We start from the raw sequence: 16,940 nt of genomic DNA on the forward strand, positions 1-16,940 counted from the left end.
AGGTCCCTTCTGCCGAGGCAGAGCGGCGGCTTCAGTCGTGGGGATCGCAAATAGGTCCAGCAGAGGGGTTAGAGACAGGCATCGCCCTTTCTCTGCCTTCACCTGCCGGGTCCAGTGTTTCATCTCCGGGTTGGAAGCACGCTTGCGGTTCCTTCCGCCCCGAGTGAAGCGCAGAGACAGTGTGTATGTGCGTCAGCTTTCATAAAAAAGTAGTGGGCGGACATTCATTGATACATTTCTCAAATGTGTAAGAAAAGCACGTAGCGAAGAGAATATAACGGCTCGCATCTCGTGTTTACCGAGGTAACATGTAGATTACAGTCTGCAATATAGCACTGCATCTCACGTTTTGCCGAGGCGGAGGCAGCGCGTAGATGCAGTCTGCTAAGAATGTAATGGACGGAGCTCGTGTTTGCAGAGGCAACACGTAGATTACAGTCTGCAATATAGTGGCTTGTGATCTTGCGTTGCCAAGGCAGCGCATAGATCACGGACTGCTAAGAATATAATGGACAGAGCTTGTGTCTGCCGAGGCAACACGTAGATTACAGTCTACAATATAGTGTCTTTTAGATCTCGTGTTTTTCCAAGGCAGCGCATAGATCATGGTCTGCTGAGAATGTAATGGTCGAATCTCGTGTTTGCCGAGGCAACACGTAGATTACGGTCTGAGAAAAAAAAAAAAAAAGGAATCAATGGATCTCGCGTTTGCCGAGGCAACACGTAGATTATGTTGCCACAATTCATTTATAAATGGGGGAAAGAAGAAAGAGAAAAAGAAAAAGAGAAGCCCTTTCTCTCTGTTCCTATGTTTGACTCCTTTTGCATTTTTCATGCCAATATGAATATTCAGCCTGTGAAAAGCATTGAATGCATTTCATTTTGACAAATTAAATTATATTTCTTTGTGGCTTGAGAATTTTTTATGTATGAAAAATATATACATATTTCAAAAAATCCATGGTTATGGTAAGAACACGCGCTGAGTGCTTCGTGCCCTTTCTAATTCCACAATGTGGAAGCAGAGTGAAGTTCTCTTAAGGCAAGGCGGTTTTGAAAAGACAGTTATTGTCATAAAGAGGGCTTTGTCAAAGTAAAACTTCTGACGCCATCAATGTCAGGTTTCTGAGGGAACCCTCCGTAGGAAGGCGGTGTTCACCTCACTATACGGTGCCCGTCTCCCTTCGGGACCCTCAGGGGACCGTTCTGCCAACCTCGCCACCTTGTGTGTTTCGGGGCGCAGTGGTCTCTGGTGAACACATATCTCAGGGTCCACCCGGAAACGTAGTGGTCCTGGGATGCACGCCCCCTCCGAGGAGGGTCCTAGAGCAGTCAAGCCAGCTGTTCCCTGCCGGTTCGCCACTTCAGGGCACTGTGCTTGCTGCTCGTGGTACACCAGAGGTCAGTCTCGAGAGACTGGTATCTCTAATATTTCTGACGATATCAATATCATGTCTCTGAGGGTCCCTTCCGTAGGAAGGCGGTGTCCACCTCATTATACGGTGCTCGTCTCCCTTCGGTGCCCTCAGGGGGACCATTCTGCCAACCCCGCCACCTCATGTGTTTCGGGGCGCAGTGGTCCCTGACGAGCACATATCTCAGGTTCCACCCGGAAACGTAGTGGTCCTGGGATGTGCGCCCACTCCGAGGAGGGTCCTAGAGCAGTCAGGCCAGTTGTTCCCTGCTGGTTCGCCGCTTCAGGGCACTGCGCTTGCTGTTCGCAGTATGTCAGAGATCAGTCTTGAGGGACTTGTACCAATAGAGATTTGTTGGTGAAAACTAGAAAATCTGCTATTTATATCTTGGTCGGTCCTGCAGATGCAGACTCTGGTTTGGCACAAGAAGTAGAGACTCTTCTGCAAAAGGGGGCTATAAAAAGGGGACCTCTTCCCTGCAGGGAGTCAGGGTTTTACAGCTATTTAATTTCTTCATTATGCCAAAGAATTATCTTTCTATAACGCAGGAGGTCTTTGAGGCACACTTTTGGGGGAGAAGCGCACCAATATCAGGTATTTCCATTCGGTCTAGTTTTGTCACCCCATGAAGTGTGGGGGTTGTAGTAGTGCTGTGGGGCCTACAGGGCACCCACATACTCATTTATATCAACGATTGATTGATCTTTTGCTCAGGGAGCAGAGTAGAAAGCAGTTCAACATTGAGATGTTGTGCTTGCCCATATGGAAAAGTTGGGGTTGAGGCTGAACGCAAAGATAAGTGTGCTTTCTCCAGTACAGAAAAACACTTATCTGGGCATGATATGGGAGTTGGTAGCGATGTGGGCTCATTTGTCACCTGTACGCATTGCAACGATTCTCTCAGCAAAGCTAGGCCGGCCAGCGGCCACTCTCTGTCAAACAGTTTCAGAATCTGTTAGGTTTCATGGCAGCTGCGTCCAACGGGGATACCTTCTTGGCCTGCTGAGCATGAGACCATGACAGTGGTGGCTCATAACCAAGGGGTTTTCCCTGAGGGGATACCTGCTCCGCATGATTGTAGTCACGCGGCGATGCCTTCGTGCTTTAGTTATATGGAAAGATCCTTGGTTTATGTCCCAAAGGCCGGTATTGGCGACTTGTGTTCGTCACGGTACGCTAACGACAGAGTTTTCCTTTGCGGGCTGGGGGTGCGATCATGAGCGGTCGCTCAACTCAGGGTCCTTGGCAGGACCATCAGCTCTTATGGCATATAATCGCCCAAAATTGATGGTGGTTTTTCGGGTTCTGAACCACTTCCGGCCATACCTCAGGGGCTGCCATGTGCTTGTTCAAGTTAACAACGACACTACGATGGTTGCATAAATGTAATTCCAGGAAGCGGACATCCTGCTGAGGCAGGGGCTGAGGCCCGGGGAAATGAAGATTCCACACCGAGGTGGCGGAGCTCTTGTGGTTATCCAGCTCCTCCGGGATTGGACACCATGATACAGGAGTGGTCGAGGCCACCCCTGTACACCTTTACCCGATTGCTCTGCTTCTGGGAGTTCTGGAGAGAGTTCGCCAAGACGGGGCTTTGCGGCAGCCTTAGCTGCTTTCCACGCTCCTTTGGGTGAGGTTTCTTTGAGGAGACACCTGCTAGTTACTTGTTTCCTTCATGGCATTTTGAGGCTTAGATCTGCAGTCAAGGGTTTGCGCTCAGCATAGGGAAGGTTTTCTTCATCCTAGGCCGGGCTATGTTGCTGGGGTTTCTACTTTTATTGTAATACCTATGGTGCTGCTGGCCTTTGTCCTCCTCGGCGTCAGACCAAGAGAAACTAATCTGCTTTGACCACTCCTGGGGTGCAGGTGCTATCGTAGTAGTGTGCACTTTTGATTTCACACATGCGGTCACTTGCTCTTATGGCAGCGTGGGTATTGCGTTCTCACAGCGTTTTGATGCAGCGCAAGTTCCCTTGAAAGGGAACGTCTCAGGTTACGTATGTAACCATGGTTCCCTGAGAGGGAACTGCGTCGTCCTGGCATATTCCCTGCATGCCCGTGAGCGACTTATTTCAGGCTTTTTCAGAAGCTAGTTTCTGTTTGTGTTCATGGGTGCTTTATAGTTTCCGGTCTATGACCGTTAATGACCAGCATCATGGTCTCTATAAAGCCTGATTCAATTGGTTTGGTTTTGTCAACTCAAAACTAATGCCATAACCCTGAGTTTGTTCAACTACTATCATGGTACAGTCCGAGATTAAAATAAATGTGATCTACTATGGTTTACTGATGTTTGGTGAAGCTGCAAACCAAAATGCAGAGCAAAAGCTGCATGTGTATACAGTTTGCATGTACTTGGTATTGTTTGGTCTCTACCTGAAACAATTATGTTTGTTGTATTCCGCTAGTTGAGACCTTTTCAACGATATATGACACAAGACCATCTGTTATGTATGCTACTTGTTTTTATTTTCAATTTAGGCATATATTTTCAGCTCATATTTTTTAACCTTTTCGCTGATAAACTTGCACTGCGGCTGAACTGAATTGATTGACAGCTCTGGCAATAACAAAGGATGTGTTATTTTTCTTCATCAGAATTTAATTGAATATTCTTTGTCTTAATCACAACAATTGAATATTTCCTGTTCTTTGATGGCTCAGTTCACTTGAATCACATTGTTTTTCTTACTGTTTTTATTTTTCATAATATTTAAAAAGATAACTAATCTCATAACTAATATGGTTTCAACAGCATACACATGTTACATGTTTTTGTAGCATCTTTACTAGTCAGGAATCCTCTTCAAGGGGACATGAAGAATAAAATAAAATTAAACATTATAGCAATAGTTAGAATGAGTAGTTCTTAATTTTTCTTAATTTTTATTCTAACAAATGTCTCATAATTCAGATATAGTCAAGCAACAATGAAAAGACACAAAATTGGATTCATGTTGATTTCTAATTTATGTTCTGTAAAACTATATAAACAGATTTTATATTCATATGATTACTGTATTTTATAGGGGCCAAGCACTGAAGGTGCATTTGCACCTAATGTATATATATATATTTGTCCTATTCTTCTCAGGTAGTGGAAGTATATGGCAATCAGAAGAACCGCATATGAAACATCTATAGTCCATAATGGACGGAATAATTTCCATTTTTGTGTGTGTGTGTGTACATATTAATTTAGGTCTTGTGTACAGAAATACAAATTTTCAGCAGATTGACATTTTGTAACAGCACCACCTATTGGGCAAAAGTAATAAGCAATTTTATGTTGTTCTTCTTTAAAGGTGGGGTAGGTAAGTCTGATCTAAAACACTTTTGTCCAAATTTTTTTAAACTGTCTTTATATGTCAATACATAATTAAAATGTAAGTACTCTGAAAAAGAGAGTATAAAAATCGAGTGACTCTAGACTTTTTAATCTGCAATAAACACTGCTCATTATTTTCGTTCGGGCCGAATCAAGTGATTGGCTTGGGTGCTGTCACTCTCTCTCGTTACCATGGCTACCGCCGCTTTTGCTCCAAGATCTGCCCACATGCGCACCCCAGTGTTGCAGAGTCGGGCTACTTCAAACACTGTTGCCGCGGCTGTTTTTCATGTCCGCGGGTTGAAGCGACTCCAATAATGTGATATTTTGCCACGGGTTTTGCGAATTTTAGCAGGCAGCCCTACCAAAAAGACACATATTTTACCCCCCTAACGCGATTTTTAACGGAGAAACACGATTGGGCTTGTTTTGGGCTAGTTTTGAGTAGCAATTGGGCAGATTTTGTTGTGAAAACCTGGCAACCCTGGCGCACCCGTTTGATTTGAGGAGTTCAAGAGGCTGTATTTCTGCAGGACAGGTAATCTTTCATTTTGATTATACATTTTTGTGCTTTATGTTTTCATGAAGCATGTCTCACTAGCACACGTAGCTGCCTAATATAGCTAACATAACATTACTTAGCATAAAGTTACAATGTTATACACCTAGCGAGCCATTAGTAGAGATGATAAATACTCAATACGCGTAGCTCAAGTTGATCGCTGTCGTGTTGAATTTCGCAAAATGTAACTTTAGATAACAAAATGCATGTGTAAAAGCTAGTACACCGCATCCAGGAACTTTTTTTAGAACTAAGTTAGCTTTAGCTACTACCCTCTGTCTAAACTCTTTTACCATGTTCACCGGGAACTTTACCTGCACGTTTATTTCGGCCCTTGGTTTGTTTTTATATACTCTACCAATGTTTTTATCTTGTATCTGTGTGTGTCGTAGACACTGTGTTGTGTGTGTATTTTAAACTTTACCAGTATCGGTATTCTAGCTTGAGAGTGAGTACTAAAATACATCTTATTTGTTTATATTCATAATGATAAAGTTAGATTTTTTATTACATGTGATTCTGACATGATGTACATGCACTTCTTCTCCGCTCGTCTCGGGTAAATAATGCGTCTTTCAGCTGAGCTGATCGCGGTCGGCGTGGCGCGTTCATGTGTTTTGGGGGCGTGGCTTTGGAAAGAGCCCAGAAGGCAGAAGGTGGAGTGAATGGAAATAATGAGCTGTCTTTAAAACAGTCGTGAGAGGTCTACAGACACTCAATTTTCATACTTTCTTTTTCAGAGTACTAACATTTTAATTATGTATTGATATATAAAGAAAGTTTAAACAAATTTGGAAAAAAAGTTTTTTAACTAAATCCTACCTACCCTACCTTTAAGTTCTTCTACTCATTTCTTTTAAAACAGTTTCCCCTAATATTATCACAGGGAATGCCGTTGTAATGATCCTTCTGCGTTTTTGCTTGGCCCCTTAATATCTGCTTTCAGCTATGTGCATTTGTCTTTTTTATGATAGTTTGTAACATAGTGAATGTAAATGTGGTTTATAGTGAATACTCTACATTTTATATTTTATAGCTTAATGTTTTCTTGTCATATTTACACTCTGTTGTGAATCCTCAATGCTTCACTGACAAACGGTGAAGTATGTTCTTGAATTTGCAGATTCATTGATAGCTATCATCTTGAGAAAGAGGGCCATTTTATATGGACATGGTATCAAAATGATAAAGGTATTTTTATGAGCGTTTAAAGTAGAATTAGTTTTTATACAAAACGCCATGGCAACGACTTTGAAATGCAACTATAATAAAGCAATTATTGCACTCTAAAATAATCCAAACCCAAGAATATTGTTAAACAATAAGTAAAATAGGACTATAGATATTATAAGCAAAATATATATTCAAAGGGATAGTTCACCCAAAAATTTGAATTCATTATTTACTCACCCTGGTTTAGCCGTTCTTTTTTTCCCCTGAAAATAAAAAAATACGTCCTGCTTGTGTTTGTCCATATAATGGCAGAGAATGGTGACCTTCTTCAAGAATGCAAAAGTATCAGAAAGTAATCATATGAGACTTGTGCTGTATACTCCAAGGAGCACATTTACAAACAGATTGCACCAGGGCAAACCCTCTTTTGGAGTTAAAACTACTGTCAGGATTTACTAAAGACACGCACTGATATATTAGCGCTGAAAAGGCGTGGACATGGTTATTTTTGTGGCTGACCTTATTGCATATGCATTTGTAGGAGTTTTCCTTTCAGACACAAAACTTATGGGAGGAGAGTATTTAAATGAATCCTGTAACGTGATTTACTTAGGTTTGTGCTCATCAATTTACTGGTGTTTGTGACCTTATTTAAAGGTGAACTGAACCATTTTTGATAAACACTGTTGTTTAATCAACCCAAACAAACAAGAGTATAATAAAGAGTGGATGTCTCTTTATCATAGCTGAAGCTAACCAATCAAGAATAGCACTTAACATTCCATTCGATTCATTTTCTGTCTGTCTAATTTATTTAAAAAAAAAAAAAAAAAAAAAAAAAAAAAAAAAAAAAATTGTGTGTTCTGTGTTAGATTACCTGAGACTTGTTACAGCACTTGCATACTGTAGCCCTTGACCGTTCTAGTTGCTTCTATTGCTCTCATTTGTAAGTCGCTTTGGATAAAAGCGTCTGCTAAATGACTAAATGTAAAATGTAAATGTAAATGTAAGCTTAGCAAAACAATGCTTCGCGAAAAATAAAGCGAATAAAGATGACAAGGTTTGTGCTGAGGAGCTGAGACGGCTTCTCGGCCATGCAGTTCAGAGTTGTGGCAAGAGGGACACCACGTCTTTGTTCCCTCCATCATGGAATAGGGGATACAATAGTAACATTCCCAAGACCTTCCCTATCTGCCCATCTCTTCGACGCTGTGTCGAAATACCGACTCTAGGGGTCCCGATACTAAACATCACAACTAACTGAACTGCGTTACAGGCCTTAGTGGTGCAAATGCTGCCAAGCTTTGTGTACCAAGTAACAAGTGCACTCCAACCCACTAGCAACAGGAATGCCAGTATGGCATCAGGACCTGTTCTCCTTCTTCCATGATCTTGCACAACGTGTGTGCTATGAGGCTCACAGGGGGAAATGCATACTTGCCCTGGGCCAGCTGTGTGAATCCTTGCCGAGGGGAGGGCTTGGTCAGGGAATACCACAGAGGACACTCACTGGGAGGATTCTTGGGAGGCGAACAGATATACATGTGCCTTGCCAAATCAACTTTAAATCGGCCGGACCAGCAGGGGATTGAGTCTCCATACTCCTCGACGCGTGAGCGAGTCCGCTGTGCAATTGAGGTCGCCCAGGATGTGAGTGCTTGTCTCTGCTGACTACATAGGAGGAGATGGTGGGCTAGTTGTGACATGTGACGAGAGAGCGGTTTACATCCTGATGGTTTATTTATGCCACTGTCGCGGTGTTGTAGGTCCGGACCAACACAGGCTATTAGTGTAAGCATATTTATTATACAAGTTGGTTCACTTGTTTTTTAAATTTAATTTTAATCTGAGGCCACCACCCCTCTTTGGTATGATGAAGTAAAGGAGCTGTAGAACCCTTTTTCATCTCAGCTGGATGGACAGGCTCTATTGCACTTTTTGCTAGAAGACCTTTGATCTCTGTCATCTGCTCAGCACGCTCGTTTTATTTTTTGGTACTGAGGGGAAGAAAACGCCATGGGTTGGAAAGTGCTAGCCAAACTCCAAACTCTTTATCAGCAGCACTAAAGGAACCACGTCCAGCATATCCGAGGCGAGGTTCTCGTGGCGTCATGCAACAAGGTTCACTAAGCTGGGAGACCTCATGTCCCTTGATACTCTTGGTAAACAGTGTGCAGAACCTACCTTGTTCCAGGGGCCTGCGGCGGAAGAGGCGGGTGAGGGTGAAGGAAGCTCTGCCTCATCGCAGCTTGTCACGCTTACCCGATCCCGTGAGCAGGCCTGATGCAGCAGAACATGATGTCCACCAAGGCTCTGTTGCAAATGGTTTATGCCTGAGCCGTCTTCCTGGTGGCGTCTGGCCAAAGGAAAAAAGTGCTCTCCTCCCATCCCTCCACCGGGAGTAAGGCTCGACCGCAATCGAGCAGGTCAGCAATCAAGCAGGTCAGCGGGCTCTCCTCCTTCCCTGGGTTGCCAATCTCAGGTCCTCTTTTACCCCTTTTCCACCAAAGCAGAGCTAGAGCTAGATCGGAGCCAGAGCCTAGTTTCAAATCGGTTCTTTGTGTTTCCACACCCAAAGCCTCAGCTCCGAGCCAGGAAAAGTGGTTCTTAAGTAGCACCAAAACATTTCGTGGGCTAGAACAGGGCTAGAAGTAAGAACCGATTACGTCAGGCTCTGGGGGCGGGGTCAACAAGACGAACACAAACTGGAGATCCGCCATTTTTGAAATAGCAGCTAATGGAGCTAACAGCGGCTGCTCGTTTGTAATCTCCGTCTATACAAATTACGGCGAACTGCATGAATGCGTTGGATTCGCTGTGTTTTCGTTGTGTTTTGATGCCGATGTAGGATCGTAAAGCCATGTGAATCAATAGTAACGCAACGTTTGCATTGTTGATGGAAGGCTTGTTCGCAGCGGTGCTGTGCAGAGACCGATCGCCGTATGATAACGAGTCCAGCGAGAGCACACGACTCCTTTTGATTCACTCATGCGGGTTTTTTTTTATATATCATACGTGGATCGGTCTGCGCCGCGCCGATGCGTCTCGAACAAGCCTGGTGTGTGTGTGTTTCCCGCTGCCCAGGGTTGCCAGGTTTTCACAACAAAACCCGCCCAATTGCTTCTCAAAACAAGCCCAATCGCGTTCCAGGGGGGGATTCCCCAGTAAAAATCACATTTGGGGGTAAAATATGTGTTTTTTGGCATGGTTGCCTACTAAAAGGTTGCCTACTCGCATTCCCGGGGCTAAATATCACATAATTGGGGTCGCTTCATCCCGCGGACATGAAAAAACAGCCCGCGGCAAAACCCCAGACTTGGCAACACTGCCGCTGCCTCGCTAGCGTTGCTGAGAAAGACGTTTACAGTGACGGAAGACATGGCTCTGTTGTGGCTCTCGGCATGTGGAAAAGTAAACGGTTCTTAGAAAGCTCCTTAGTCGAACCAACTATGAACTGGGACTAGCTCTGGCTCTGAATTAGCTCTAGCACTGCCTTGGTGGAAAAGGGGTATTTGAAGCCTTTTGATGGTTCTTAGTATCCTGTTGACGGGCGGGCGGTGTCACCTTCCTGCGTGAGGGACGCCCTCGCCGGTGAACAGGTGGGGCTTGAGGTCCAAAGGTGGAAGCCTAACCGCACCGAGGCAAGATGGGTTTTATCGCCTTCATCTGTTTCTTGACTGCCAAGAACTACTGTGCAAAGTCCTTGACAGTGTTGCTGAATAGGCCACCTTGGGAAAGCGCACTTTCTTTGCATCCCGCATCTCCGTCAGGTTAAGAAATAGGTGGTGCTCCTGGACCCCGAGTGAGGACACCACTCAACCCAGAGCCTGCACTGTAATCTTTGTAGCCCGTAGGGCACAGTCAGTCACAGAACACAGTTCCTGCATCATCTCTGGATTGGGACCACTCTTGTGCAGATCTCTCAATGCTTTGGCTTGGTTGACTTGCAGGATTGCCATAGCTTGCTGGGCTGAGGCAGTGAGAGATGAGGTGAACTTGCACACCCTGAACAGAATCCTAGAATGATTCAGATTTTGCGGGTATAAATCTACTGCAATCGCTGAACCTCAGAGTACCCCTGCACTGCCCTATTTAAATTCTAAGAAGCATTCCTGCAAGATACCATTATCATGCATAAAAATCCCCTATTTTTGAAGGCCGCACATCTCTCTTCAACAAGCAGATGCACAAATCACATTAAAAGTGGTGATTCTTATATATCATACCAATCCTGACTCTTTCTCCCATAGTGATCTTTTATTTTGATAATGTTTTGCTGATGATAAATAAAATGCAGAGCATAACCTCCGTTACTTTCAGTCTTTGTGAAGTGACCTTTAGAATTTCTTGTATATGACTTGTACATCCAAGTGCATAAGACAGAGGGAAGTTAGAGGGGAAGGGAGGCCTTTCACTGCTGTTCTATAGACAAGCATGAGCAGATGATTTGTGTTCCAGAAAAGAAAGGTCATACAGCTTTAGAAAAGGGTAAGTAAATAATGATTGAATTTTTATTTTGGGTGAACTATCCCTTTAAAATACTCTGAGTACTCAACACAAAAAAACACTAAAGCAAAAAGATTGTGTTTCAAAATGCCATGGAAACTTTTTTTTTTTTTTTTGCTAGAAAACCAACTGCCTATTTAATGATTCTGCTTATATCGTATAGTTGGAAAAAATAAATTTTGCTTAGAATGCTTAGAATCATGTATGACTGTAGTTCGTACTTATTGATTTTGTCATGACTATGGTAAATTCTGCCAAAATACCATAGTTACTACATAGTTCTACTATTTGGATATATGATGACCTAGAGTTGGTTACAAAAAGGTGGCTCAGAAAAGTGAAACAGAATATCATACGTTAGTTCTGAGAAAAGCTTCAGCATCATTTGTTTGCAGATTCCACTTGGTTTGATATTTTGAATTCAATGCAGACATATTTAATACTTAAAACAGTACCTGTATTAACTATGGTATTTAGTAGGAAACTGTGGCTAGTCACCATGGTACATTTTAAGGGCTGTACTGTATGCCGTGAAGCATGATTCATCATTGCTGTGCATTGATTATTTTGCTTTGAGCATTGACACTCTCTTCCCATTGGCAAAATTTTTGTCATTTCTTAAACATCTCCTGTCTCTTTCTTTTTACTTTGTGCCGAGCAGGTTTGAGCCAGAGCAGGTGTGTCTCCCCGTCGGACCCCTCGTCTCATGGACCCTTCTTTCTCTCTGATGACACACAACAGTCAGATGTAGTCGAATTCCATGTTTCCAAATCAGGACAATCTCCCTTCTGGCAAAACTTTAATAAGTTCACATCATTAAAAAATGGGAAAAAATAGTCTGAATTCTCCCAGCAATGAAGTCCAAGCTCAAGTGTATTTATTGACAGTAAAAAGACAGTGAACGTCCATCTGGAGATAACTGACTGACTGACAATCATGACCCTGAAATGATCAAACCTGTCAAGCGCCCAAACAAAGATATGCTGTATCATTCACCATTATTGTATCTTCACCACTTCAACTTCGCATTGTGGTATTTTGAAGACAAAAATCACTAGAATTGACCAGCATATGGTGCTCATTGTCCTGCTGTGTCAATGATGGCAATCAAATTGATATTTGTCTCAAAGCTTGTTGATCAAAACCATTTGATCCACAGTCCCTCTGTCTACAGTTTAACATTGGCATGAGGATACTCATGTATACTAAACAGTCTCCAAACTCGGTCCTGGAGGGCCACTGTTCTGCAGAGTTTAGCTCCAACTCTAATCAGTGGCTGAATCCAAAATCGCCCCCTAAACCCTCATTCACTATTCTCTACGCTAGTCTACTAATACAGTTCACTTGAAGGAGTGAATGAAAACAAGTGAGTGAATTCGGACAGCCGTTGAGTGTACATCGGCTGTACACTCGTTATTGCGGTGCAATGTGGGATTGAATGAGTGCACTCAATAACGTCCACTATGGTTTCGGACACCACTACAAATGGCTGTCCCTTCAATTAGTGCCCTATTTGAAGGTATAGGGGGCGATTTCGGATTCAGCCACCCCCTAAACCCTCATTCACTATTCCCTACATTAGTCCAATAATACAGATCATTTGAAGGAGTGAATGAAAACGAGTGAGTGAATTCGGACAGCCGTTGTGTGTACATCAGTTGTACACTCGTTATCGCGATGCAATGTGGGATTGAATGAGTGCACTCAATAACGTCCACTGTGGTTTCACACTACAAATGGCTGTCCCCTCAAAATAATCGCCATGGGGCCGATATCGGATTCAGCCAGTGTCTTACTAGGGCCTTGTTAGACACCGATTAGCTGGTTCAGGTGTGTTTATTTGGGGTTGGAGCTAAACTCTGCAGGACAGCGGCCCTCCAGGACCGAGTTTGGACACCCTTGCTATACAGTTTCATTTATAAACAGGATGTAAGATTGTAAGCGTTACACATAATGAACAACCAAATCGCCTAAACAGGGTATAGCTTTCTAATTTACAATGGTGATTTTGTCAAACTGAGGAACAGAGAGTATGACAATAAGATTATTCTTAGTATTAGTTAACAAGCATTATTCCAGATTTGTGAAAGTGTCACAATCTTGTATCATGCTCTCCTCAATGAATCTCACATGTTGTATGATATTGACTGAACTCATTTCATATGATAAATATAGATGTTTTTGTATGTCTATAAAAGGTAAAGTAGATTTTTGAATTTGCCTCCAAAGGGGGTTATTTTTGATTGTAATTACTCTCTAGTAAGCACACTGAATTCATATGCATTGTATTTGAGTTTTTTTTTTTTTTAATTGTTGTTGTTGTTAATTTGTAATAGCTACTCTGAATACTATTTATTACTGTAGTTAATAGCAAATATTGAGCAAGTTGTTTTTATGCATACAGTAATGTGCAGAAGTCTTGGGCCATGAATATATTACCATTCAAAAATAAAGGTCATTTATTTACTTGTTATATGTTATGTTTCCTTTGTCTAATGCCATGTCATAACCATAGCCATATGGCCTAAGAGTTGTGTACAGTGCTGTGCATAGAGTGTACTAAACATAATACTGTATATGCTTATGAGAAGATACTTCATGACTGTTCATAGACTCCGATTGAAACTTTCAGTCAAGTAAATTTACAGTAAATGAATGTGAATAATAGGACAGCAAAAATCAGTAAAAACTGAACAGTTGTCTTATAGTGCCACAGCACAGGGGTGTATAGTGGAAGAAAGGTGTGAATTATGCTGCCTTCATGTGCGATCAGAATTATCATAAATACTAGTTAAAAAAATAGGACGTGAACGCCTTCTCAAGTCATAATTTGAATGCAATGAGCTCGTAATCATGACTTCAGAAGTGGGAGGTAGGACATTTCCGATAGCACGTGAAGGCAGCATGAGTACTACTCAATATGTCTGTGAATATTAGTATATGATTTAGCAGTCAAGAAAATGGTGATCAGCTTCTCCCTTTCTAATGACATTCAATGCCAACACGATCACATGAGAATGCGTATCAATAGTACGAGTGTACAATGTCGTGGAATGTATACGGCAAAATGAGTTTTGGTGTGCATATGGTACGCAGTTGTTCGCGTGCATATGATACTCACTTTATGGCGTGTATTTGACACTCTCTTGGGTAGGGTGGGGGGTTTGTGCGTATAATACGCCATAAAATCCGTATCATATGCATGCCAAAACTCATTTTGGCGTATAGGCTACATTCCATGACATTGCACACTCCAACCTTTAGAGACCAGTTTCCTTTCTTTTAATTAAATTAAAGCTTTTAAAAGGTGATCTGATCAGGCAATGGCTCATTTAACATTGTTTGTTGAGAATGTGTCTAACAACCTCTTGTGTGATTGACTGCAATGCCTTTACATTTCTGTCTGTTACTGTAAATGAAGACAACTGACATTATGAAATGAAATATTTGTTCAGCATCTTATCTGGATTTTAAGTTTAAAGTCTAACGTTCAAGAAGAAACCCTACTGAAATTTAAAAATAGCCAACATCCACATTCATTTATTGGTGATTGGTGAATTAACAGGCTACATTTTGCACAATGCGAAGTAGACAATGTAAGCAGAAAATGTGGGATGTGAAAACTGATTTGTATATGAGCTCATATCTTTAGATACACCTAAGCAGTTATGTGATTAAATCATAACTATATAACCTATTGGTGTTCGGTAATAATGCACTCCCTTATTTACTTTCTTATGAATGTTTAGTATGAATTTACATATTGTCAGCTGTAATAATGTGCTATGTTTTAAAGTAAAGAATGAAAAATAAGTGCTTTCTGTTCTGTTTTAATGACTTAACCAATGTTTGCTTCTCTTTGTTTCTCTTGTTTCCTTTGTTCTATGTTCCAGTTTGTCATTAGTTATTGTAGTTATTATTGATTATATAATTAATTATATGATTAATTAAATCACACCTGTTTGTTATTTTGTGTTCAAGCCCTTCAGTTCATTGAGTTCTTTGTCTGGTGATGGTTGTGTTTTGCGTTTGTATACTCTTGTTGGATTACTGCTTTTGGTTTGTTTTATTAAAGAAAACTATATTGTTTGATCTTCTTCGTCATCCTTTGTGGACCTACCCATGACAAAACACCAAAGAATTTGGAGATTGCTGCAATTAATATAGTTCCAGAAGGAACCTTTTCATGGACCAAAGGGGACTATAATTTAAATTTTTCAAAACGGCTGAGATCTGAAGAACTATGTGGAGGAGTTTGTTAACATCATGCCACCACGCCACATGTGATGACCTTCAATTATGGAAGGTTTCAGGTGTGCGCAGGACGATGAGATCAGCTTCCTGATGCCAAAGAGGGATACCTATTGGACCTTAGAAGAGTACATCAACTTCACTCTGTGGGTGGATGGGGTCCTCACTTACAGTAGGCTAAATTGTAAAGGGTACCATCTCCATCGTCCAGCCCCACCTCACAATCGTCCCCGCACCAGATCCTGAGCCCAGCCAGCCACCTCCCACACCACGCACGGAAAGGATGCCAGAGCCCACCACAGACAGAGAGCCCAAGACTGCCACGATGAAGGAGCCAGAGCAAGGAACTGAACCCACCATACCCTCGGAGCCCGGGTCCCACAAGATGTCTGACCAGGTGTGTGAGCCAGCAACTACATGCATGACAGTGGGATTGCTAGTGGAGCACGATGGATTGGAGGAAAGTCCCACACACACTCCCACCGCTGAAGGTGAGCTGCAGCTGGCCTCTATTAATATTTATGAGGATTTAGAAATGGAGAGTTCTCTGAGTCTCCCATCTCTGTTGGTCCCGCCCATCCTCGAATCGTCTTCAACCGCCCAGCCCTTAATCTTCTTCATCGTCGCTGGTTCCGCCCAGCACCAAGCCTGTTTCGTCACGCGAGCACAAGGTCTAAGTCATTCCCAAAACTCCTGCCAAGCCACCCTCTTGCCTCCTCTACCCAAGCCAGCCAGTGCTTCAGCCCCACGTCCGCTGGCTCCCTCCAGTCCCTTGTTCTCCTTTGTTGACTCTACCCTGCAAGGATCCACCTTCTGTCACCAGCTCTACCCTGTAAAGTGGAGTCCCTGGCTTCGCCTCAGGGCACCGAGCCTTTAACTCCAGCCTTTTGCTCCACCTTGGATCCTCGTCCTCTCGCTTCACCAGGCTCCTCTGGCTCCACCTTAGTCAGACATCAAGAAACTGCTTCTAACACTTGCTTTGAGATGGGCGTAACCTCTGGTGCAGCCTCTGAGTTAGACATGCGCACTGGAACAAGTTCAGGAATGCACATTTCAGTGGGCAGTGGCAGTGGCATGGACAAAAAAACTGGAGTGGACTGTGGAGGCTCTGAGGAAACTGGATTGATAGGGTTGAGGTGTTCCTCCACTTCCCCCACCATGAAAGAGGAACCACTCAGGGAAATGGAATCAGGTGTCTCCCACAGGCAGTAGAAAAAGGGGAAAATGCCAGTCCACATTGGAAGAACAACTTCAATGTCGTTGCATACCTAATAGCTGAGACTCCTCCACATATATTTCTAAGGGGCAACCATTCTGGTCCATGGACAGCAGCTGGTCTTCATGTTGGAATGTAGCTCCCACTGGGCTCATAGTAATGTCTGGTCTTCTGTCAGGAATGCAACACACAAAGACAGACAATGAACCCATTTGTGAGAACTGTATTGAATTCAGGCAGGTAAACAAGTCAGTGATCAGCTTTGTATAACAGGATAAGACATAGCTCACACTGTGATAGGACACTTTAGTTAAAGGGGTCATATAATGTGATTTCTTGTTTTCCTTTCTCTCCAGTGTGTTATGTAGCTGTTTGTGCATGTATAAGATCTGCAGAGTTACAAAGCTCAAAGTCTCAAACCCAAAAAGATATTCTTTTTAAAAGTTAAGGCTCAGCCACGCCTTCCTAAAACAATTCGTTCAAACACAC

General features: G+C 42.7%; 1 protein-coding gene across 4 annotated transcripts in view; it reads left to right on the top strand.

Annotated features, from left to right (window-relative positions):
• The window catches only part of arhgef9b (Cdc42 guanine nucleotide exchange factor (GEF) 9b), a 64,375-nt gene extending 50,920 nt beyond the window's left edge, over positions 1 to 13,455 (top strand). For all 4 annotated transcript variants that reach the window (XM_079838989.1, XM_079838992.1, XM_079838990.1 and 1 more), the window contains one exon: positions 11,646 to 13,455. In XM_079838989.1, coding sequence (XP_079695115.1) covers positions 11,646 to 11,821 — 176 coding nt within the window. In that variant the 3' untranslated portion in view covers positions 11,822 to 13,455. The remainder of the gene's footprint in view (positions 1 to 11,645) is intronic.
• The last annotated feature ends 3,485 nt before the right edge of the window (positions 13,456 to 16,940 follow it).

The sequence above is a fragment of the Gobio gobio genome (genome assembly GCF_949357685.1).
Source record: "Gobio gobio genome assembly, chromosome: 16".
NCBI classification, from domain to species: Eukaryota; Metazoa; Chordata; class Actinopteri; order Cypriniformes; family Gobionidae; genus Gobio; species Gobio gobio.